The following is a 27,150-nucleotide window of genomic DNA, read 5'->3' as shown; positions in this document are numbered from 1 at the left end:
AACCTGATCAGAGACAGTACCCCACCTCCACCAAGTAGAGAGGAAAGACAAAAATGCTGTAAATCAAACCAAAACAAGCAAACAGAAAACTTTACGGGATAAAATTGGGTGAAAAACCAAATAATAGCGGTAGAAACACTAGCAAAAATGAAGTTCTAGTTATTGAAAAAGGCAGCAATGGGAAATTATAATTAAACTAGAAAAATTGAGAAAGAAAATGGATCTGTATGGAAAACGTTGAAATTAAAAAACAAAACAACATCAACAACATCAAAATAAACAAACAAACAAAAAAAACCAAACCAAAAAAAAGACAAGAAACAAAAAAAATCACAACCAAAAACAAAGCAGTATGTATATGTTATTGAATATTGTCTGGGCAACACGTGGTCTTCTGGGGTATGAGATGTTAATCACAGTTCTGACATGACTGGAGGATGCTGATTTCTCAAAGCCCAGCAGGTAGATACCCTAAATCTCTCTTCAGCCCACTTAAAAGACACTTTGAACTTGTAAACTTGCTGAGCAGAAGCTTTCCCAGGAAAGTGCTTGTCACTGGAATCACTGTTGAAGTGGCTATCCACTTACCCAGTGTGCCAAAACCGGTCTCACTCTGCCCCTGAGGGTTAGGGCTGCAAGGCGGCTCAGACCCCACCCTTAGGCTACTTGGTCACTGGGTTACCAGCTCCTACCCGATTCTAGCTCTGCAACCCCGAGGGCGGAGCTTGCTGAGGCAGATCACTCACAATGGCTCCCTGTGACCCACAGCCAAACACTATTAGCTCTGTCTGGCTCAGTGGCTCAGACTGGGGCCCTAGACAACGGCCAAAGTTCTCCGCACTCCCGCTCAGGCTCTCCCCAAGGCAGTTCAACTGAGTGCCAAGTCCAAAGACACCAAAACAGTTCACAGGTAAGGCCTTTCTGGTTTGCAGTCTCGCTGCTACTGAACTTACAGTTGAAGGCGGGTTTAGACGGATTCAAGACACACGACCACTTGCCATTTTTCCACTGTTTTAGTCCTCTTCTTGGGGTCCAGAAGTCTCTTGCTGACTCCCTGTATCCTCACAGGGGTGATGATAGGCAGATCCCACCAGCCAGAGATGCCTGGAGTCCTATCTCCCCAGACTCACAGTGCCCAGATGCAAGGAAGCTGTTACTCGGCCGCCATCTTGCTCCACATCCCCTGTAGAAAAATTCTTATCCATCTGGATGAGGGCAGGGATCTTGACTCATGAATCAAATGACCATCCATGCAGTTTTTTATTCATCTTTTCTGCATGAGAATCCCTTCTGTGTTCTCCTGCTAAGAGAGTGGATTCAGAACCGAGGCTATCAGCCATTATACCCTCTGAATGTTTTCAATTTGCCAAGAATAACTAAGGAACAATTGTATTTTATCTTTTAATTCATGGAGAAAAACTTGGTTTCTGATTCCCTTGTGGTATATGTATACCATGGAACAAGCTGTGGTATATGTATACCATGGAATACTATTTTGTCATTAAAAAAATAGAGACTTTGCCTCTTGTGTATTAACTTGAATGGAGTTGAAACACGTTCTTCTTAGTAAAGTATCAAAAGAATGGAAGAGCAAGTATCCGGTGTACTCATACTAATATGAAGGCAGTAGATGATCTAATACATACCCTTATAATAGAAAAATTCAAATCAATTCAAGCAGGGTCAGGGAAACAAGAGAGCTGGTAGAGGGGAGGAAGGAGGGAGAAGAATTTTCTTCCATTAATAGGCACAATTCTCAGGGTATATGGCACACCTCTTTGGGACAGGAAACAATTATAAGAGGGAATCTACCTAACAAATGCAAACATTGTAACCTCTTACTTTGTACCCTCAAATTAACCTAAAACAAAAATAAGTCAAATAAAATAAAATAATTGAATAAATTGTTTTCATATTATTAAAATAGTGCTTGCCATTTATAACAAATACTACATCATTATATGACTATGAAAATCCTTCCTAAATACTGTATACATGTTCATTTGTAAAAGCCCACCACAATTCATTTACTCTTTCCAACAGTTCTTTTATTTATTTAAAATTTATTATGACCAATCATGTAATGATAATTAGTGTACACATTTGAAGATAGGCATGAAATAATTGCCCAAGCAGTTGAATTGCTTAAAGATTTAGTATGTTTACTTACTTTTTCATGCATTTACATAGTTACTTTGTCCTTCAGTAAGAATGTAGGGATTTACATGCATGGGAGTCATTCATTTGTTTATTTAGGTAGCCATTCATTTATCAAATATTCATTGAACCAATATGTTACAGACACTGTTTCAAATAATGGGTATTTATTGGTGAGAAAAACTTAGATCCTGCTCATATGGAACATGTATTTTAGTTAAAACAATTAATAAAAATAAAAAAGAAAGGATTAGCAAAGTTGTTAGCAACCTCTCTATTTACAGCCACATTACCCAAGTTTAACTCCTACCTTTGACAACATAAAAACCTGTGTGGTCTAGAGCTGCAAGCTTCAACAATACTTCACTGAACATCTGCTTAGTCATTTGGTTGTTAAAATGAATATAATAACAGTATGGTAGGCTGAATAATGCCTTGATGTGGTGAGATCCAAGTTATCAAGGTGGGCTCAATATAATCACAAGAGTGCTCATAAAAGGGAGGAAAGAGGACAGTAGTAGGAAATGTGACAAGTAGGTGTGACAACAGGGGCAACGGTCTGTGGTGAAACAAAGAAGAGTTCACGAGCCCAAGAATGCAGGCATCCCTCAGAAAAGGAAATGGAAAGGAAGTCAAGTTTTCCCATAAGAGCCTCCAGAAGGAACTAGCATAGTATTTATTCCTTATATCTCATCTGTGGGTGTTTGGTCACACCTTTGCCAACACTACATTAAAGCATCTTCATTTATCAATCAAGAAACTATATGATGCATAATGTCTAGTTTTAAATTGGATTTTTTCTTCTATATAATAGCCATTTCCACTTTCTCATTGGTAAAATATCTGAATTACTTGCCTATGTTTTCTTGTTATAATGCTAAATAGAAAAGCACCAAGTTGGAACATAGCATGTATGGTATGAGCTCAATATTGTAAATAACCAGTCAACCCCATGTCTAAGTATACATAAATTATATTTTGTAAGTTTTGAAATATATACTTTGGTACAAATATATGTACAGATATACATGTATGTCCATATCTGTATGTTATCTTTAAAATGTATTCCAATGTTTAGGAAACTTCTTCTGATAAAGGGGCTAGAAGAAGGGCAATGAGTGATATCAATTCTCAGGTCATACACTACAAGCAGAAGACAGAAAAAGCCATGAGTATAGTTTGACACAGGTTGTTCTGTTGACTATGTTTTGAAGGAGACATGAAGCTAATGATTTCAGAACCAATCCATCAAATAACCATCAAGTGTTAAAGAATGTACTGGAAACTGAAAATAATAAAACCTGGCAATTTCTCTCAGGGATTTTTTTTGTGTGTTTCTGTGAAAAAGGGTATCACTCAGAACACATGAGTAGCAATATGAAAGCATGTGTTTCCAAACTAAGTTTTGAAATAGAATTAATAAAAATAGTCTGTACCTTTATTTAGGATAAATTAATTACACTTCATTGTAATACCACAGCAATACCAAAGGAACTACATAAATTCTAGTACATAGTGTTAATTTCTCCTTATCATTGATGCTACTAATATATCCCTACAGGTTTGATTTACTTCTGATCACAGATTTTCCTTCAATAGAGTAACTTTAGGTGGCAGCAGCCAAGAGCACTTCCTTACCCTTTTCCCATATGTCCTTCTCTTTGCTTATCATTTTGAGCACCAGCATGGCCCCCTGGGACTCTACTTTCATTTATATTTTTACTTGTTGTGTGCACAAAAGAAGGAAAGTCTGAGAACTCACCCAAAAATTAATAATGGCATATATTTAAAACGGGCAAGAGAAATAAGTCTGAATTATCATACCCTAATCATTTTCTCTCTTTTACAGTGAGAACATTAATAACTCAATATTAAGTAAGGGTTAGTATATGTAGAAATCAATACAAGGGTTATAGAATATTCCTACTCTAGGAATAGTAGGCATGTTTGAGTAAAGAAACTCTCCTAAAATGAGTTATGATGCCCACTGGATCTAGAAGGAATGTGGAGATATGAGATCAGAGGTCAGAGAAAGCATCTCTGATAGTAGAAAGGAGGTAAATGATTCCCTAGAGGAGAGGGAGATGCATGGGCCAGAACAGCAGCATTCAGACCATCTGCCCTACTTTAGAGAGGAATAAAGCAGAGCTGGTAAAAGGGTGGCAGAGAAATAAACCCATTGAAAACTGAGGTGGTGTCAATGTTCTTTGGGTCCACCAGAGATTTCAAGTTAAAGTTCTGCAAAATGGAGGTCAGGAACAAAAACAGCTCCATGCGGGCCAGTCCTTCTCCTGCACACATCCGTTTTCCTAAAAATAACAAACAGAAATGGTAATTACTCCTTGCATGTAGCAGTGACTATGACAAATACTGTGTTTGTGACTAAAGCAAGGAGGATACACAATAACTCTTTTGTGAATTCTTGGACAGATGGAGGAATGAATGGATGACTAGATGGAAGGAAGGAAGGAAGACAAATGATCAAAAAGCATGGACAAATTTTCTGTACATGTAAGCTCTGATCTTAAGGGGCACCATTCATTTAATAAATATTAAGTATCAACTCCATGTCAAGCACTTTATTAAGGATTCTCCTATTAAAACTGCTATTTTAATGTTTTGAGTTTCCATTTATGTTTTTCAAGAAATACACACACATTCTCATGATTCCTGACCCTAGTCTGACATTCCATGATCTTCTTTCCACTCTTCATACCCTCTCCCATCAGCTCTAGTCACACATGTTTTATCACTCTCCAACACACAATTCTGTGTCAAGTTTTATATCATGTTGTTCCTTTGCCTAAGATGCACTTTTCTTATATTACATTTAGGACACAGGTCAAATTTCATTTCCTCTTTATGGCCTTTGCAATTCCCTCAAGCAATAAAGTCCTGTCCTCTCAGAGTTTCCTCAACAATATATTAAATTCTTCCACTAAAGCATATGTTATGTTCTAAGTGATTCTCTCTCAAATTTATGTATTGAAATTTAATCCCCAATGCAACAGTATTGGTGTGGCCAACAGAAGAGGTGTGGCCTTTATAAGATGAATAAGTCATGGGGCTGTGCACTTCTTGGCCTAATGATCCTGTCATTAGGAAAAGAGATGCAAGGGAAATATTTTCCCCTTTTGCTTTTTTTCTCCTTTCACCATGGGAGGACACAAAGAGAGCATTATCTACAGGAACAGTGCCTCCAGAACTGTGAATAATAAATTTCTGTTCTTTGTAAATTATCCAGTCTTGGGAACTTCATTAGGGCATCACAAAGAGTTGAAAACAGCAGGGATCACCTGGAAACATACATCTCTGTTTATTTTTGACTGCACTAAAATATGAATTTTGAAGTGAGGGCAAGTTCCTCCTTATCTTGGATTCTACAGTGAGTGCCAGATACAAAGCAGACATCAAAAGCCACAGAATGGCAAACAAACACATGAAAAATGCTAATTGTACCCAATTATCAGAGAAATGCTAATCAAAACCACCTTGTGATATCACCTAATCCCAGTGAAAATAACCCATATCACAAAACCAAAGCTGCAGCTGCTAGCACAGATGTGGAGAGAAGGGAACACTTTTATACTGTTGGTGGAATTGCAAACTAATATAGCTTCTTTGGAAAGAAGTATGGAGAATACTCAAGGAACTCACAGTAGAGCACTCCTTTGATCCTGTAATCCCATTACTAGGTATCTACCCAGAAGGAACAAAAATGATTTTACTATGTGTACATATGCACTAGAATATTCATCACAGGTCAATTCAAATTGGCAAGATATGGAAGCAACCCAACTCATGAATGGATTAATAAACTGTGATGTACATATACCATGAACTCCTATTCAGCCATAAGAAAAGATGGAGACTTTCCATCTTTTGTATTAACCTGGATGGATTTGGAGAACATTCCGCTTAGTAAAGTATCACAAGATTGGACAAGCAAGTATCTAATGTACTCAATATTAATATAAAACCAGTAGATGAACAACTACACATCTGCACAAGAGAAAAACACAATTAAAGTCAAATCGTGGGTGGGGGAAGGAGGAAGAGGAAAGTATGGGAAAGGAGAGGGATTGGTGTGCTCTCACCTAACAGGCATAATGTAAGGGTATATGGCACACCTCTTGGTTAAGGGACACAACTACAACTTAGGCTTTATTTAACAAATACCAACAATGTAACCTAATTGTCTGTAACCTCACATTAAACTGAAATGTTTAAAAAGGCCACAGAATATAGAATGGGGGTTCCATGTCCAGAGATTCGGCATTAACATCACAGCTATGGAGATCCAATATCCAAAATACCTGATTTGATCAGACAAAGAGCAAGATGCTCTAGAACCACTTCAGAGTATCCAGCCATGTTTCTGATGTTTTCCTTCCTCCATGATTATTAGGCAGAGATATCTTTAATTTAGAGAAATGTCCTTCTCCTGTGGCTGATTAACTCCTTTAAAATGCCCTGCTTTCTCCCCATTCTATTTTTTCTGCCTCTTTTGGGGAAACTCAAATGTCCTTTCTGCTATGAGAACAGAATTGCTTACTCCATATTATGCCTCAGTGTGGGATGTGAGAGGGCAGGGCAGGCATCTTCTCTCTCTGTCTGCTACACCTGCAGCCTGTGCATTTTCCTCTCACATCTCCGGTCATATTGAATTATAATGAGCACATTTACTCATCTATTTCCCTAATGTAGGAGTGACTTATTAAGACTCCTTCCTTTGCCGGAGGTCATTTGTATTCCCAGAGTTCAAGTTGGGGGATGAGAAACACCACATAGAAGACACTCAATGAAGTTTTGGAGTTAGAGACCTTTCTTATGGTCAGTAAGGAAAGGATAAATGAATTTTTCTTTTTTTTTTTTTTTCAGATTAATATGAAGGCGTTTAGGATTAGGTTACATTGTTTGCACTTACAAAGTTAACTCCAAGTCATAGTTGTATTCTTCACCCAGGAAGTGTGCCATACACTCCTACATTGTGCCTGTTAAGTAGGAACTTGCCAAACCTCTTCTCCCCCTCCCTCCTTCTTGAATTTCATTGTGTTTTTCTCTCAGGTGGGCCTGTAGTTGTTTATCTACTAGCTTCAACTTAGTATTGAGTACATGGTATGCTTGCTTTTCCAATCTTGAAATACTTTATTTAGGAGAATGCTCTCCAAATACATTTTTAAAAAAAGATGGCAACTCTGCATCTTTTATAATTACCTGAAAGAATAAGTGAGTTCTGGAGTTCTTGGGAACTTCAGTTATGTACTCAGTGGCAGAATTCAACCAACATATACTTTAACTTTCATGATTTGGAAAAACTGGGTTAATTCCTGAAGCCCCTCTAATCTGGCCCAAGATCAAGGAAGTATAATGGGGGAAACAGATGGGCACTGGAAGTGATGCTCTGATCACATACAAGGAGTTAATTAATTATGCCAAATCAGAGAAGTTCCACCTGATCCCAGAAAGCAATCTTGTTCTCTGAAATATAAATATAAGTGAATATACATCACCCGTTGAGAAAGGCATAAAGTGGTCACTTTTCTTAAAATTGCCGCTGTCATCCAGAAAGTGGCTAGGGTCAAACGTTTCTGGTTTGGGGAATTCCTTGCAGTCATGCAGCACAGATGTTAGGGATGTTAATACGGTTGTGCCCTGGAAACCACAAACATAAATAAACCAAGATATAAAGAAGTCATGGAACTGGAAGAAATAATCATACCTGACTTTTGAATTCTTTTGATCTGTATAGGAGGAATTACCGGTCCAAGGAGAACAACAACATTTCCACCCAGACAGACCCAGTAATAAACAACATGAAGTTAAGGCATGTGCCAGTGATCTTGCTAAAGTGGCAAGATCAATCACATTTGACGTATTGGGTGCTCTGGTACTTTGGTGCTAAACCTGAATTTTTTCACCTTGTAATAAACCTTGGACATCATTGTCTGCCTCCACTTGCTGCTCTATTTCATCATTTTAGTTTTCACATAAATCTCACGTCTAGAGTATGGTTTAATATGGAAGCCTCTGTTGGCAGTTGAAATGTCTGCAGTGTCTGTTCAGAAGGATTTTATTTATTTTTTAAATATATTTTTAAAGTATTTATTTAGGTCCTTTTTGATTTTTTTTATTAAATCATAAAGAGGTGGATCATGTAACATTAATGCATTTATGGGGTACAACATGCTGATTTCATATACAATTTGGAATGCTTACATCATACTGGTTAATATATTCCTCCCCTCATTTACTTAATTATTGTGTTAAGACATTTATCATCATATGCTCTAATTTAAAAAATCATCTTCTTGGATAGTAACAACAAATATGGTAACAAGCGTAAAACTATTGTGTTCATCACTGGCATGTAGTTTGTTTGTCTCCATTAAAAGTATGGGTAAGATATTCATTGCAGATTAATCTTAGCTTTAAAAAGCAGGTCAGAATCATCAGTTCAGTGCATGATTTGGGAAGCAGGACTTTTACATAGTCTTAATGGACCTTGTCATAGATTTTTATTAATTATACATAAAAAGCAGACCCACTGCAAAAAGATATTTTGGTGCCACTTTATACTGAGGAACTTTGCATAAACTAATAATGGCATAAGACTTTTCAGCTTTACAAATCTCATTTACTTTTTCCCCTTGAAAATACAACTTTGGGTTATACTATTTTTAATTTTAGTAACAATATGACCTGGCTTAAATGGAATAAAGTAGCTGTTAGCATAGCAACTAGAATATCTGGATGAATATGGATACTATGTCTTAGAAAGCATTGTACAGCTCCTAAGACAAAAATTGGTCTCAAGATTCCAGACATGGAAAAACATGAGAGAGGTAAGCCAACAGCTACAGTTTATTTCTAACTATGTTCATATCATGTCCAATTCTGGATCAGGGAAAGGTCTTACATCATAATGACTGTCTATGGGAGAGGAACAAATCCTTTCCAGGAGATAAATACTTCTGATATTCTGCATGTTTCCATTTAACCAAAAATTGTGAGGCATTTCAAAGATACAGCTAACTGGTCACAAGAATAAAAGTGAGAATAGGAAGGCAATAAAAATAGACCCACATATAGGAAGATTTCTACCTAATTACATTAGACCAGCACTATCTTCACATCAGAAATATGACCAGAAAATTTTGAGAATATAAAATCATAGATCAAAATATATTATAAACATAAATACAGAAGTCCTGAATAATATGAAGCACTTCAAATCCAGCTGTGTGTGTAGACATGTGTATATTTAGAAAGGAAGGTGAAGCCAATATGTGCCATCATGCCAATAGAGGTGGAAAATCAATTTGATAAAATTAAACACAAATTTATGACAAAAATTCATATATAAATAAGAGAAGTTTTCCTAATCTGATAAAGAATATGCACCTAAATCAACTTAAAGCATTATTTTCAGCAATGAGAGGTTAAACCTCCACCCTTTCTTGCAGATGATAAATGAAACAAGGCTGCCCAATATCACTAATTTTGTTCAAAATGATCCTGGAAATCCTAGCCAGTGTGATAATAGAACATAGAGAAATTAAGGACAGAAGAATTGGAAAACGAGAACTAAATGTAATACATGTACATAGTGTTAGCCCAGATATAAAATAATGTACATGGAAATTCCTCATGAATCTACATTCAAATTAGCAATGATTTGTCAATTTAGAAAAGTTGTTACATTTACATAAGAAGAATGATAAATTCAATTAGGTAATATTCTCACTCACATGTAGTAGGCACAAAGGAACAGAAAAGGCATTTCATAAATTTATAACAAAAATAATAATTATCTAGAAAAAAATTTAACAAAATATTTGCCAACCATTACACTGAAAACAAAATATTACTAAGAAAATAAAAGACTATCTAAATAAGTTAGAAGAATAAATATATTCATTCACTGAAAGATTCAGTGTGTCAATATATCATTTTTTTCTGAATTGATCCGTACAATATCATCCTGATAGAAATTCCACCAAAGTGTTTGGGTAATTGATAAACTGTAATTTATAAAATATATGGAAATATGTACACCTAGGGGTAGCCAGAATAATCTTATAGAGGCAGAATAAATTTGAAAGAAACAACTTGCCAGGTACTAAGACCTGTTCATTCTGAAGTATTATAGCTTCAAACTAAAACAACAAAAAGTCCATCAAGCTGCTACACATCTGAGTTTTGCACTTCTCTCATCTTGTGGTGGTATAGGATTGGGGATTTTAAGAGTACTGAAGTAGGGCGGTGCCTGTGGCTCAATGAAGTAGGGCACTGGCCCCGTATGCCTGAGGTGGTGGGTTCAAACCCAGCCCCAGCCAAAAGCTGCACACACACACAAAAAAGTACTGAAGTACCATATAGGAGAAAGAAACAGACCTTACTTGATTCTTAAAACACACCTTACTTAGTCTGAGCAATATGATATCCTAAAGCACCATAATAATAGGGGACTTTAACACTACTCTCACAGAGCTGGACAGATGCTATAAACAGAAATTAAACAAAGATATAAGAGACTTAAATGAGACCCTAGAACAACTGTGCTCAACAGACGTATATTGAACACTCCATCCTAAAGATAAAGAATATACATTCTTCTCATCACCCCATGGAACATTCTCCAAAATTGATCAGATCCTAGGACACAAAACAAACCTCAACAGAATCAAAAGAATTGAAATTTTACCTTGCATCTTATCAGACCACAAGGCACTAAAGGTGGAATTCAACTCCAACAAAAACATTCAACCCCACACAAAGGCATGAAAATGAAACAACCTTATGCTGAATGACAGTTGGGTACAGGAAGAAATAAAAAAGGAAATTATTAATTTCCTTGAGTATAACAACAATAAAAACACAAGCTGCCAAAACCTGTGGGATACAGCAAAAGTAGTCCTGAGAGGGAAACTGATTGCTTTAGAAGCCTACATTTGAAAAACAGAAAGAGAGCATATCAACAAACTCACAAGCCATTTTATGGAATTGGAAAAAAGAAGAACTAAACCTAAGCCTAAACCCTGCAGAAGAAAAGAAATATCCAAAATTAAATCAGAGATCAATGAAATTGAAAACAAAAAAAATTTAGAAAATTATGAAACAAGGAGCTTTTTTTTTTTATTTATTGCATCTTTTATCACTTTGTCACTGTCAGTAGAGTACCATGGCATCACAGCTCACAGCAACATCCAGCTCTTGGACCTACATGATTCTCTTGCCTCAGCCTCCTGAATAGCTGAGACTACAGGCACCTGCCACAATGCCTGGCTATTTTTTTGTTGCATTTTGGCAGAGGCCACATTTGAACTCACCACCCTTGGTATATGGGGCTGGCACCCTACTCACTGAGCCATAGGTGCTGCCCAAAAGGAGTTGGTTTTTTGAAAAAATGAATAAAATTGATAAAACTTTGGCCAGACTAATTAGAAATAAAAAAGTAAAATTTCTAGTAACCTCAATCAGAAATGATAAAGGGGAAATAACAACTGATGCCACCGAGTTACATTCTGGTGTGATTGCTTCACACCAGAATTCCATCAAACCTTCAAAGAGCTATTCCCATACTGCAGAAATTATTCCAAAAAATTGACAAGGACAGAATCTTCCCTAACATGTTCTACAAAGGAAACATCACCCTGATATTAAAACCAGGAAAAGACCCAACTAAAAAAAAAGAACTTCAGACCAATTTCACTAATGAATATAGATGCAAAAATTCTCACCAAAACAGCCATTAGATTATAGCTTATCATCAAAAAAGTCATACATCATGATCAAGTAGGTTTCTCCCAATGTTGCAAGGCTGGCTTAATATATGCAAGTCCATAAACATTATTCACCATACCAACAGAAGCAAAAACAAAGACCATATGATCCTCTCAATAGATGCAGAAAAAGCATTCAATAAAATACAGCATCCTTCTAATTAGAACACTGAAGCATATAGGTGGCACATTTCTTAAACTGATCGAAGCTATCTATGACAAACCCACAGCTAATATCTTACCAAATGGAGTGAAACTGAAAGCTTTTTGATGTAGAACTGGAACCAGACAAGGTTGTCTTCTGTCACCACTACTATTCAACTTAGTTCTGGAAGTTCTACCCAATACAATTAGGCAAGACAAGGAAATGAAGGTCATCCAAATGGAAGCAGAGGCCAAACTCTCCCTCTTTGCTGATGGTATGATCTTATACTTAGAGAACCCCAAAGACAACCACAAGAATCCCAGAAGTCATCAAAAAATATAGTAATGTCTCAGGATATAAAATCAATGTCCACAATCAGTAGCCTCTGTGTACACCAATAACAGCCAAGATGAGAAGCTAATTAAAGACACAACTCCCTTCACCATAGTTTCAAAGACAATGAAATACCTAGGAATATACCTAACAAAAGAGGTGAAGGACCTCTATAAAGAAAATTATGAGGCTATGTTAACCAGTGTGATGAAAATATGTAAAATGGTAAATAAAACCAGTGTATGGTGCCCCATGATTGCATTAATGTACACAGCTATGATTTAACAATAAATAAATTTTTAAAAAAAGGAAAGAAAATTATGAAACCCTAAGAAAGGAAATAGCAGAGGACATTAATAAGAACATACCATGCTCATGACTGGGAAGAATCAACATTGTTAAAATGTCTATACTTCCCAAAGCAATCTACCGATTCAATGTCATCCCTATTAAAATACCAACATCGTACTTTCAAGACTTACAATCAAGAAGAAATGATTCTGCGTTTTGTATGGAAACAGAAAAAAGAAAGAAAACCATATAGCTAAAGCAGTTCTCAGTAATAGAAATAAAGCTGGGGGCATCAGTACACCAGATTTTAGGCTGTAGTACAAGGCCATAGTGATCAAGATAGCCTGGTAATGGCACAAAAATAGAGACATAGACATTTGGAATTAAATAGAATACTATGAAATGAAGCTAACATCTTATAACCATCTAATCTTCAATAAAAGAACATACACTGGGGGAAAGAATCCCTATTTAATAAATGGTGCTGGTAGAACTGGATATTCACATGCAAAAAACTGAAACTGGATCCACACCTCTCTCCACTCACAAAAATAGATTCAAGATGGATAACTGACTTAAATTTAAGGCATGAAATGATAAAAAGTCTCAAAGAAAGCATAGGAAAAATACTGGAAGATATCAGCCTAGGGAAAGACTTTATGAAGAAGACTGCCATGCCAATTGCAATAACAATGAAAATAAACAAATGGGACTTAATTAAAAGTCTGTACAGCTAAGGAGACAACAACCAAAGCAAATAGACAACATACACAATGAGAAAGAATATTTGCATATTTTGAATTAGACAAAAGCTTAATAACTAGGATCTATGGAGAACTCAAATTAATCCACATGAAAAAGCCAACAATCCCATATATCAATGGGCAAGATGAACAGAATATTCTCTCAAGAAGACAGATGAATGGTTAGCAAACATATGAAAAAATGCTCATCATCCTTAATTATTAGAGAAATGCAAATCAAACCACTCTTAGATATCATCTAACCCCAGAAAGAATGGCCCACATCACAAAATCTCAAAACTGCAGATGCTGGCATGGAAGTGGAGAGAAAGGAAAACTTTTACCCTGCTGGTGGGACTGTAAACTAATACAACCTTTTTGGAAGGAAGTATGGAGAACCCTCAAAGAATTCAGTCTAGACCTTCCATTTGATCCTGCAATCCCATTACTGGGCATCTATCCAGAAGGAAAAAGAAACTTTTTATCATAAGGACACTTGCACTAGATTGTTTATTGCAGCTCAATTTACAATCACCAAAATGTGGAAACAGCCTAGATGCCCACCAACTCAGGAATGGATTAACAAGCTGTGGTACATGAATATGATGGAATACTATTCAGCCATTTAAAAAATGGATTCTTGGGTGAGAGCAAGATGGAGGCTGAGTAACAGCTTCCTTGCAACTGGGCACCATGAGTCTGGGGAGACAAGACTCCAGGCATCTCTGGCTGGTGGGATCTGCCTATAATCATCCCTTTAAGGACACAGGGGGTCAGCGAGACTTCTGAACCCCATGAGGAGGACAAAAAAAAAAAAAGCAGTGGAAAACTGGCAAGTGGTTGCATGTGTTCTATCGGTCTGATCCCGCCAGCAGCTGTAAGTACAGCACCAGTGAGACTGCAAACTGGAAAGGCCTTACCTGTGAGCTGTTTTGGTGTTTTTGGACTTGGAACTCAGTTGAACTGCCTTGGGGAGAGCTTGGGCAGGAGTGTAGAGAACTTTAGGCATTGTTTAGGGCCCCAAACTGAGCTGCTGAGCCAGACAGAGCTAACAGTGTTCGAGCTGTGGGCCGCAGGGAGCCATTGTGAAAGAACTTCCCTGGCAAGCTTCGCCTTCAGGGTAGCAGACCAAGGATCAGGCAGGAGCTAGCAATCTAGTGACTGAGCAGCCTAAAGGTGAGGACTGAGCCGGCTTCCAGCCTTAACCCTCAGGGTCAGAGTGAGACTGGTTTTGGCACACTGGTAAGTGGATAGCCACTTCAGCAGTGATCCAAGCAACAAGCACTTTCTTGGGAAACCTTCTGCTTAGCCAAGTTTAGAAGTTTAAAGTGCCTTTTAAGAGGGTTGCAGAGAGATTTAGGGTCTCCACCCTGAGGGGTTTGAGAAATCAGCAGAGGCCTCCAGTTGTATCAGCATTGTGATTAACATCTCATACCCCAGAAGATCACCTGTTGCCCAGACAATATTCAACAAGATATATACACTGCTTTGTTTTTGTTTTTTGTTTGTTTTTGTTTATTTTTTGTTGTTTTTGTTGTTGTTTTGTTTTTTAATTTGAATCTTTTTCTTATAGTTTTCTTTTCTTTTTTCTTTCCTTTTCTTTCTCCATGTTGCTAGTTCAAATACAATTTCACATTGTTGCCTTTTTTAATAATTAGAACTTCAATTTTGCTAGTGTTTCCACCCCTATTATTTGGTTTTCACCCAATTTTATCCCATAAAGTTTTATATTTGCTTGTTTGGGTTTGATTTATAGCATTTTTGTCATTCCTTTCTATTTGGTGGAGGTGAGGAAGAGTTGCTGACCTCAAGGGAAACACCCAATCCAGCACCCTCAGAGGTTGGGGTTTATTTAAGGTTGTGTCAAAGTACCCTACTGTACACCTATATTTCTCTGTCTCCCTCTTTCTGTGATTCACTTCGTTCTGTCAATATTTCTTTTTACTCACCCCCTCTTCATTCTCTTTTTTCTTTTCTTTCTTTCTGTTCCATTCTTTTATCCCTTCTTGTACCTCAACCTTCTCATCCTTCTGGTTTTCTGTACCAAAAGGACTCATCAAAATCCTAGTTAACAGGCAGGACAAGTTAAAGAGCAAGAGGAATTGAAAGGAAAATTGGGGCAAGGAAACAGATAAAAGAAATCACTCATGAGGAAGAATCAGCAGAAAACTCCAGGCAACATGAAGAACCAGTCCAGAGTAACCCCTCCAAGGGACCATGAGGTAGCTACTGCAGAAAATTCCACCTATAAAGAAATGTTAGGAATGACAGAAAGGGAATTTAGAATACACATGCTGAAAACAATGAAGGAAATGATGGAAACAATGAAGGAAACTGCTAATAAAGTGGAACATAACCAAAAGGAAATCCAAAAACAGAATCAAATTAAGAGATGAACGATATGAAGAATAAAGGATATAGTACAGCTGAAGGAACTGAAGCAGTCAATTAGGGAACTTAAAGATGGAATAGAAAGTATCAGCAACAGGTTAGACCATGCAGAAGAAAGATTTTCAGAGGTAGAGGACAAAGTTCTTGAGATAACTCAGATAGTTAAAGAGGCAGAAAAGAAGAGGGAGAAAGCAGAATGTTCACTGACAGAATTATGAGACTTTATGAAGCATAATTATAGGAGTTATAGGAATCCCAGAAAGGGGAGAAGAATGTCCCAGAGGAATGGAAGCCATACTAGAGAATATTATAAATGAAAATTTCTCCAAAATCACCAAAGATTCGTACACACTCCTTTCAGAGGGATATTGGACCCCAGGTCGCCTCAACTCTAACCAAGCTTCTCCAAGACACATTGTGATGAACCCATCCAAAGTCAAAACAAAAGAAAAGATTCCTCAAGTTGCCAGGACTAAGCACCAGTTGACCTACAGGGGCAAATCCATCAGGGTGACCGCAGACTTCTCTAATGAAACTTTCCAAGCAAGAAGACAATGGTCATCTACCTTTAATCTACTTAAACAGAACAAGTTCCAGCCCAGAATTCTATATCCTGCTAAGCTAAGCTTTACAATTGACAGAGAAATCAAATCATTCACTGATATGCAAACATTGAGGAAATTCGCCACAAAAAGACCAGCTCTACAGGAACACTTCAACCTGTTCACTGACCATCACAATGGATTGGCAGCAAAGTAAGAACTCAGAAATTGAAGGGCAGAACCTAACTTCCACACTGATGCAAAAGATAAAACTAAGTAATGGACTCTCACAAAATAAGATCAATAGAACACTACCACACTTATCAATTATTTCAATAAATATTAATGGCTTAAATTCCCCACTGAAGAGACATAGATTGGCTGACTGGATTAAAAAACAGAAGCCATCCACTTGCTGTCTGCATGAAACACACCTGACTTCAAAAGACAAATTAAAACTCCAAGTCAAGGGTTGGAAGACAATTTTTCAGGCAAATGGAATTCAGAAGAAAAGAGGAGTTGCAATTTTATTTTCAGATACAAGTGGATTTAAAGCAACTAAAGTCAAAAAGACAAAGATGGTCACTTTACATTGGTCAAGGGAAAAAAACAAGAAGTCATTTCAATTCTAAATATTTATGCACCCAATTTAAATGCTCCCAGATTCTTGAAACAGACTTTACTCCATCTGAGCAATATGATATCTGATAATAGTGTAATAACAGGGGACTTTAACACTATTCTTACACAGCTAGACGGATCCTCTAAACAGAAATTAAACAAAGATATAAGAGATTTAAATGAGACCCTAGAACAACTGTGCTTTATAGATACATATAGAACACTCTATCCCAAAGATAAAGAATATACATTCTTCTCATCACCCCATGGAACATTCTCCAAAATTGATCATATCCTAGGACACAAAACAAACCTCAACAGAGTCCAAAGAATTGAAATTTCACCTTGTATCTTCTCAGACCATAAGGCACTAAAGGTGGAACTCAACTCTAACAAAAACGTTCAACCCCACGCAAAACAACCTTCTGCTGAAATTAAATAACGTGTTGAATGACAGATGGGCACAGGAAGAAATAAAACAGGAAATCATTAACTTCCTTGAGCATAACAACAATGAAGACAACAAGCTACCAAAACCTGTGGGATACTGAAAAGCAGTTTTGAGAGAAAGATTTATCACTTTAGATGCCTACATTCAAAAGAGAGCACGTCAACAAACTCACAAGTCATCTTATGGAAATGGAAAAAGAAGAACAGTCTAAGCCTAAACCCAGTGGAAGAAAAGAAATATCCAAAATCAAATCAGAGATTAATGAAATGGAAAACAAAAGAATCATTCAGAAAATCAATGAAACAAGGAGATGGTTTTTGAAAAAATAAATAAAATAGATAAACCTCTGGCAATACTAACTAGAAATATAAAAGTAAAATCTCTAGTAACCTCAATCAGAAATGATCAAGGGGAAATAACAACTGATCCCACAGAGATACAAGAGATCACCTCTGAATACTATCAAAAACTCTATGCCCAGAAATTTGACAATGTAAAGGAAATGAATCAATATTTGGAATCACACCCTCTCCCTAGACTTAGCCAGGAAGAAATAGAGCTCCTGAACAGACCGATTTCAAGCACTGAGATCGAAGAAACAATAAAAAGGTTTCCAAGCAAAAAATGCCCTGGTTAGATGGCTTCACACCAGAATTCTATCAAACATTCAAGCAAGATCTTATTCCTGTACTGCAGAAATTATTCCAAAAAATTAAGGATGAAGGAATCTTCCCCAACATATTCTATGAAGCAAACATCACCCTGATACCAAAACCAGGGAAACACCCAACTAAAAAGGAAAATTACAGAACAATTTCACTCATGAATATAGAAGCAAAAACTCTCAAGAAAATCCTAGCCAATAGATTACAGCTTATAATCAAAAAAGTCATCCATTATGATCAAGTAGGATTCATCCCAGGGATGCAAAGCTGGTTTAACATACACAAGTCCATAAACATTATCCACCAGATTAACAGAAGCAAAAATAAAGACCATATGATCCTTTCAATAGATACAGAAAAAGCATTCAATAAAATCCAGCATCCTTTTCTAATTAGAACACGGAAGAGTATAGGCATAGGTGGCACATTTCTGAAACTGATTGAAGCTATCTTTGGCAAACCCACAGCTAATATTTTACTGAATGGAGTAAAACTGAAAGCTTTTCCTCTTAGAACTGGAACCAGACAAGACTGTCCTCTGTTACCTTTTCTGTTCAACATAGTGCTGGAAGTTCTAGCCAATATAATTAGGCAAGACAAGGAAATAAAGGGAATCCAAATGAAAGCAGAGGAGGTCAAACTCTCCCTCTTTGCTGATGACAAGATCTTATACTTAGAGAATACGAAAGATTCAACCACAAGACTCCTGGAAGTCATGAAAAAATACAATAATGTTTCAGGATATAAAATCAATGTCCACAAGTCAGTAGCCTTTGTATACGCCAATAACATTCAAAATGAGAAACTAATTAAGGACACAACTCCCTTCACCATAGTTTCAAAGAAAATGAAATACCTAGGAATATACCTAACAAAGGAAGTGAAGGACCTCTATTGAGAAAATTATGAAATCCTCAGAAAGGAAATAGCAGAGGATATTAACAAATGGAAGAACATACCATGCTCATGGCTGGGAAGAATCAACATTGTTAAAAAGTCTATACTTCCTAAAGCAATCTACATATTCAATGCAATTCCTATTAAAATACCAACATTGTACATTCAAGATTTGGAAAAAATGATTCTGCATTTTGTATGAAACCAGGAAAAAAACGTGTACTTAAGGCAGTTCTTAATAATAAAATTAAAGCTGGGAGCATCACCATACCAAATTTTAGGCTGTACTACAAAGCCATAGTGGTCAGGACAGCATGACACTGGCAGAAAAATAAAGACATAGACTCTTGGAATTGAATATAAAACCAGGAAATGAAAGTAACAGCTTACAACCACCTAATCTTTGATAAACCAAACAAGAACATACCTTGGGGGAAAGACTCCCTATTCAATAAATGGTATTGGGAGAACTGGATATCCACATGTAAAAGACTGAAACTGGACCCACACCTTTCCCCACTCACAAAAATTGATTCAAGATGGATAAAGGACTTAAATTTAAGTCATGAACAATAAAAATCCTCAAGGAAAGCATAGGAAAATCACTGGAAGGTATTGGCCTGGGGAAAGACTTCATAAAGAAGATTGCCATGGCAATTGCAACAACAACAAAAATAAACAAATCGGACTTCATTAAACTGAAAAGCTTCTGTACAGTTAAGGAGATAACAACCAAAGGAAATAAACAACCTACACAATGGGAAAGGATATTTGCATACTTTGAATCAGACAAAAACTTGATAACTAGGATCTATGGAGAACTCAAATGAATCCACCTTAAAAAAGCCAACAATCCCATATATCAATGGGCAAGAGACATGAATAGAAACTTCTCTAAAGAAGACAGACGAATGGTTAACAAACATATAAAAAAAAGTTCATCATCCCTATATATTAGAGAAATGCAAATCAGAACCACCCTGAGATACCCTGTAACCCCAGCGAGATAGGCCCATACCACAAAATCTCAAAACTGCAGATGCTGGTGTGGAAGTGGAGAGAAGGGAACACTTTAACAATGCTGGTGGAACTGCAAACTAGTACAACCATTTTGGAAGGAAGTATGGAGAAACCTCAAAGCACTCAAGCTAGACCTCCTATTTGATCCTGCAATCCAATTACTGGGCATCTACTCAGAAGGAAAAAAATCCTTTTATCATAAGGACTCTTGCAGTAGACTGTTTATTGCAGCTCAATTTACAATTGCCAAAATGTAGAAACAGCCTAAATGCCCACCAACCCAGGAAGGGATTAAGAGCTGTGGTATATGTACACCATGGAATAATATTCAGCCATTAAAAAGAATGGAGACGTTACATCCTTTTTATTAACCTGGATGGAAGTGGAAGACATTATTCTTAGTAAAGCATTACAAGAATGGAGAAGCATGAATCCTATGTACTCAATTTTGATATGAGGACAATTAATGACAATTAAGGTCACGGGTGTGGGGTGGGGGAAGTGTAGAGCAGAGAGAGAAAGAAGGAGAGAGGGGTTGGGAAAGGAAGAGCAGAGAGAGAGAAAGAGGGAGAGGGTGGGGCCTTGTGTGCCACATCTTTTGGGGGCAAGACACTATTGCAAGAGGGACTTTACCTAACAAATGCAATCAATGTAACCTGGTTTATTGTACCCTCAATGAATCCCCAACAATAAAAAAAAAATCAATACTTTACAGCATTTGTACTGACCTGGATGAAAGTGGAACAGATTGTTCTTAGTAAAGCATCACAAGAATGGGGAAGCATGAATCCTATATATTCAATTTTGGTATCTGGACAATTTATGACAATTAATGACACGATGTGGGTGGGGAAAGGGGAGAGCAGAGAGAGAGAGGAGGGAAGGGTCTGGGAAAGGAAGAGTAGAGAAAGAGAAGGAGGGATGGGGGTAGGCTCTCAGTGTGTGACACATCTTGTACCCTCAATGAATCCCCAGCAATTAAAAAAAATGTTCATAACCTAGGATTGATCAACTCTTATAAGTAATCAAAAAAAAATTTAAAAAAAGGAACTAAGAAATAAATAAACAAAAAAGTATTGAAAGGGAGACAAGATGGCTGACTGAAGCCAGCTTTCCACAGAGGCTCCTGTCCAGAAGGAGAGTTAAAGGACAGAAATTTAGCAAGTAACCTGGTGGATTAGAGCTGCACCAAGAGAGAAAGTTGAAGAACGCATATCAATCCCACTGAGGAGAGCTGCGACCCCAAGGATACAACCAAAAGGTACAAAATCCATCAGCAAGCGGACGGGAGTACCCTCCCCAATTAGAACAGCTCGGAGTGCCCCACAAACAAACAAGCAGAGTTCAAAGTTCCTCCCACTACACTCAACAGGAGAGACCCTCTAAAATCTGGACCTACCTCCCCTACTAGGGTGCCACGGCATTCTCCTGCCAGACATAAAACTGTATACAACTGTATATATTCTCTACATGCAATTCTGAGCTCTGAGCACTCCCCTCCACTCTCACTCTGAGGTCTGGAGGCCTGTCCCCCAGGACTCCAGATTCTTGGCTGATTTCTTGAGGGGTGTGGACAGTGCCTAAACTGCAGCTGGTCAGTGCTGACTCTGCAGCATGGGAATGAGGAGAGTATGGTCGGCTGAGAGGGAACCACACCAGAGCGGTGGTGCCCTGAGGCCCAGAGCAGCAGCCGTCTTTTGGCAACAATAGGCTGCACTCCCGGATATTCCTAAGCCACAGCCCTGTCTCCCTGGGCACCCAGAGGAGGCCGGGCATCTACTTAGGTGGCAACCACCACGGAACAGATCTGGGAGGGAAACTCAGGCCCCGTGAGTAGAGGGTTTGCCTGAGGTATTACCGGCCTGGGTGGACAGTGGGGAATAGAAACATATGCGCAGAACCGGGAAGTTCAGAGGGCAGGGATGACCCAGCGGACTGCTTTACTGAGCCTAAGACGCACGTGGCCCTCAGGGGATAGACATCCCATAGACAAAGGAAGACAGGAGGCTAGAACTACAGTAACGGAATACAAACCTGCAGGAGCAAAGACAGGGCCTGAGGTGCAGGCTCTGGGAACTAAAAACAGCTTCTCTTCTGCAGGGGAATTTAGCAGGGACAGAGACTAATTCCCGCAAAGTTGTTCTGTTCTGTTCTGTCAGTAACATCAATCAGGAGCGGGGTGGGAACTGAGTGAACACCCCTAGCCTCCATCAAGCACCTGAGGTTGTCAGGCCTCACTGTCCCCTGCTAGATAGAGGCAGAGCGCAGTGGCATGGCTGAGCAGAAATAGATTTCCTTGTGAGTCAGGTACATACAGTATCTGTTGACTACAGGCAACTGGGTCACAGCCCTGCAGGGCTATCAGTGACTGGGTGTGACAGAGGTGCAAGGTGGGGAAAGAGGCATCAACCTTCCCAGACTGATTATTTGCGGGGTGGGTCCTCCTGACTCCACAGAGCACAGGAGCAAGCCACATCTGAGTTGTCACCAGATCCCTGCGATCCAGGTGCTAACTGAGACCATTGATTTGGACCTTTTGAACTAAGCCAATTGCCTGAGGACTATTCAGGTTGTGGTTGTAGGAAGGTTTGATTTTCCTTTTCCAATTGTTGCCTGAGGGGGCAGGGTGACTTAATTGAGGTATTGCTCCACAGCTGAGACTTCAACCCAGAGTAATTTTTTCACTAGGGTTGAACAGAGACCAGCTGAAAGCAAAACAGAACCACTTAGCCCGACCACACCAAACAGGTGTCCAGTTTCTCAGGCCATAGCACTGTACGGGTCCTCAAAAAAGCTCCAGGGGTAAATTCAAATGGTGTAAAACAATCATGGGGTGGACATAGCAGAAAAACTCTGGTAACATGAAAACCTGAATAGATCAACCCCCACCAGGAAAGATATGGCAGATGTAACTGAAGTTCCCATTCACAAACAGCTGGCTGAGATGTCAGAAATCGAATTCAGATTTTGGATTGCAAACAGGATTAATAGAATGGAAGAAAATTTGGAATTAGAAATTTGGGGAGCAAATCAAAAGTTGGAATTAGAAATTTGAGGAGAAATTCAAAAGTTGTCTCAAGAATTTAACGAATTTAAAGATAAAAGCAGCAAAAATTTTGTCACACTGAAGCAAGAATTTGAAACCCTCAAAGATCTGAAAAATACAGTAGAATCTCTCAGTAACAGAGTGGAGCAAGCAGAAGAAAGGATTTCTGACATTGAAGACAAAGCCTTTGAATGTTCCCAAACTCTCAAAGAGGAAGAGAAATGGAGAGCAAAAATGGATCGTTCTCTCCGAGAGCTCTGGGTTAATTCAAAGAAGGCTAATATCAGCCTCATTGGAATCCCTAAAAGCGATGAAGTGGCCTTGCAAGGCACAGAGGCCCTTCTCCATGAAATTATGAAAGAGAATTTTCCAGACATGAAAAGAGATTCTGAAATTCAGATAGCAGACAGTTTCAGAACCTCAGCATCACTCACTCTGAATAAGACATCCCCCAGGCATATCATAATTAACTTCACTAAAGTTAATACAAAGGAGAAAATTCTGAAAGAAGCCAGACTTAAGAAATCCATTACCTACAATGGGAAGAATATTAGAATGACTGCAGATCTTTCTGCTGAAACTTTTCAAGCCAGAAGAGGGGGTCATCAACTTTTAACCTCCTAAAGCAAAATAACTTTCAACGCCAGATACTGTATCCAGCTAAACTGAGTTTCATTTATGATGGAGAAATTAAATACTTTAATGATATTCATATGTTGAAGAAATTTGCCATAACCATACCAGCTCTTCAGGATATTCTCAGACCTGTCCTCCATAATGACAAGCCCAATCCTCTACCACAAAAGTAAACTCACTCAGAAAATTTTGATCAAATTCCAACTTCCACAGTGGTGAAAGGATTAAAAATGTCCACTCAACTTTTGAAAAACTCGATACCCGAAATTTTACCAGACTTATCAATATTCTCCATTAATGTGAACGGCTTAAACTGTCCTCTAAAGAGGCATAGGTTAGCTGACTGGATACAAAAACTCAGGCCAGGTATTTGCTGCATACAAGAGTCACATCTTACCTTAAAAGACAAATATAGACTCAGGTTGAAAGGATGGTCATCCATATTTCAGGCAAATGGTAATCAGAAAAAAGCAGGTGTTGCAATTCTATTTGCAGATACAATAGGCTTTATACCAACAAAAGTAAGGAAGGATAAGAATGGTTACTTCATATTTGTTAAGGGCAATATGATGAGATTTCAATTATTAATATCTATGCACCCAACCAAAATGCACCTAAATTTATAAGGGAAACTCTAAATTTATATGAGCAACTTGATTTCCTCCAGCTCCAAAATACAGGGAGATTTTAACACTCCTTGGGCAGTGTTGGATAGATGCTCCAATAAGAAGCTAAGCAAAGAAATTTTAGATTTAAACCTAACCATCCAACATTTCGATTTAGCAGACATCTACAGAACATTTCATCCCAACAAAACTGAATACACATACTTCTCATCAGCCCACAGAACATACTCCAAAATCAATCACATCTTAGATCACAAGTCTAACCTCAGTAAATTTAATGGAAAAGAAATTATTCCTTGCATCTTCTCGAACCACCATGGAATAAAATTTGAGCTGAGTAATAGCAGGAATCTGCATACTCATACAAAAACATGGAAGTTAAATAACCTTATGCTGAATGATAGCTGGGTCAGAGATGAGATTAAGGAGGAAATTTCCAACTTTTTGGACAAAACAACAATGAAGACACGAATTATCAGAACCTCTGGAATACCACAAAGGCAGTCCTAAGTGGGAAATTTATAGCACTGCAAGCCTTCCTCAAGAGAACGGAAAGAGAGGAAGTTAACAACTTAATGGGACATCTCAAACAACTGGAAAAGGAAGAACATTCCAACCGCAATTCAGGTAGAAGAAAAGAAAGAACCAAAATTAGAGCAGAATTAAATGAAATTGAAAACAAAAGAATTATACAACAGATCAATCAATCAAAAAGTTGGTTTTTGAAAAGGTCAACAAAATAGATAAACCTCTATGGCTAACCAAACCAGGAAAAAAAGAGTAAAATCTCTAATCTCATCGATCTGAAACGACAAAGACGAAATAAAAACAGACTCCTCAGAAATTCAAAAAAATCCTTAATGAATATTACAAGGAACTTTATTCTCAGAAATATGAAAATCTGAAGGAAATTGACCAATACTTGGAAGCACATCACCTTCCAAGACTTAGCCAGAATCAAGTGGAAATGTTGAACAGGCCTATATCAAGTTCTGAAATAGCATCAACCATACAAAATGTCTCTAAAAAAAAAAAAAAAAAAAAAAAGCTGGGGACCAGATGGCTTCACATCAGAATTCTACCAAACCTTTAAAGAGGAATTAGTACCTATATTATTCAACCTGTTCCAAAATGTAGAAAAAGAAGGAAGACTACCCAACACGTTCTATGAAGCAAACATCACCCTGATCCCAAAACCAGGAAAAGACCCAACAAGAAAAGAAAATTATAGACCAATATCACTAATGAATATAGATGCAAAAATATTCAACAAGATCCTAACAAACAGAATCCAGCAACACGCTAAACAAATTATACATCATGACCAAGTCGGTTTTATCCTAGGGTCTCAAAGCTGGTTCAATATACATAAATCCATAAGTATAATTCAGCACATAAACAAATTAAAAACCAAAGAACACATGATTATCTCAATTGTTCCAGAAAAAGCTTTTGATAATATCCAGCATCCCTTCATGATCAGAACACTTAAGAAAATTGGTATAGAAGGGACATTTCTTAAACTGATGGAGGCCATCTACAGCAAACCCACAGCCAATTTTGTATTGAATGGAGTTAAACTGAAATCATTTCCTCTCAGATCGGGAACCAGACAAGGCTGCCCATTGTCTCCACTGCCTTTTAACATTGTAATGGAAGTTTAAGCCACCGCAATTAGGGAAGAAAAGGCAATCAAGTGTATCCATATAGGGTCAGAAGAGATCAAACTTTCGCTCTTTGCAGATGATGTGATTGTATATCTGGAAAATACCAGGGATTCTACTACAAAACTCTTAGAAGTGATCAAGGAATACAGCAGCATCTCAGGTTACAAAATCAACATTCATAAATCGGTAGCCTTTAAATATACAAACAATAGTCAAGCTGAAAAAATAATTAAGGACTCTATTCCATTCACAGTAGTGCCAAAGAAGATGAAATATTAGGGAGTTTATCTAACAAAGAATGTGAAAGCTCTCTATAAAGAGAACTATGAAACTCTAGGAAAAAAAATAGCTGAAAATGTTAACAAATGAAAAAACATACCATGCTCATGGCTGGGAAGAATCAACATTGTTAAAATGTCCATACTACCCAAAGCAATATACAATTTTAATGCAATCCCTATTAAAGCTCCACTGTCATACTTTAAATATCTTGAAAAAATAATACTTCATTTTATATGGAATCAGAAAAAACCTCAAATAGTCAAGACATTACTCAGAAATAAAAACAAAGCAAGAGGAATCACACTTTGTCTGGAATCACCAGACCTCAGACTATACTATAAATTGACAGTGATCAAAACAGCGTGGTACTTGCACAAAAACAGAGAAGTAGATGTCTGGAACAGAATAGAGAACCAAGAGATGAATCTAGTTACTTACTGTTATTTGATCTTTGACAAGCCTATTAAAAACATTCAGTGGAGAAAATTCCCTATTTAACAAATGGTGCTGGGTGAACTGGCTGGCAACCTGTAGAAGACTGAAACTGGACCCACACCTTTCACCAGTAACTAAGATAGACTCTCACTGGAGTAAAGATTTAAACTTAAGACATGAAACTATAAAAATACTAGAATAGAGTGCAGGGAAAACCCTTGAAGAAATTTGCTGGGCAAGTATTTTATGAGGAGGACCCCTGGGCAATTGAAGCAGCTTCAAAAATACACTACTGGGACCTGTTCAAACTAAAAAGCTTCTACACAGCCAAGAACACAGTAAGTAAAGCAAGCAAACAGCCATCAGAATGGGAGAAGATATTTGCAGGTTATGTTTCTGACAAAGGTTTAATAACTA

General features: G+C 37.7%; 1 protein-coding gene across 1 annotated transcript in view; it reads right to left on the bottom strand.

Annotated features, from left to right (window-relative positions):
• Positions 1-3,719: 3,719 nt before the first annotated feature.
• The window catches only part of LOC128580646 (cytochrome P450 2C19-like), a 55,138-nt gene continuing 31,707 nt past the window's right edge, over positions 3,720-27,150 (bottom strand). The window contains exons 8-9 of the mRNA XM_053582777.1: positions 7,671-7,812; positions 3,720-4,466 (exon numbers count right to left, since the gene is read on the bottom strand). Of these exons, the coding sequence (XP_053438752.1) occupies positions 4,285-4,466; positions 7,671-7,812 (324 nt within the window). The 3' untranslated portion in view covers positions 3,720-4,284. The remainder of the gene's footprint in view (positions 4,467-7,670; positions 7,813-27,150) is intronic.

The sequence above is a fragment of the Nycticebus coucang genome, chromosome 3 (assembly GCF_027406575.1).
Source record: "Nycticebus coucang isolate mNycCou1 chromosome 3, mNycCou1.pri, whole genome shotgun sequence".
NCBI lineage: Eukaryota > Metazoa > Chordata > Mammalia > Primates > Lorisidae > Nycticebus > Nycticebus coucang.
Note: the sequence above shows the minus strand (reverse complement) of the source record. Positions and strands in the feature narration are given on the sequence as shown.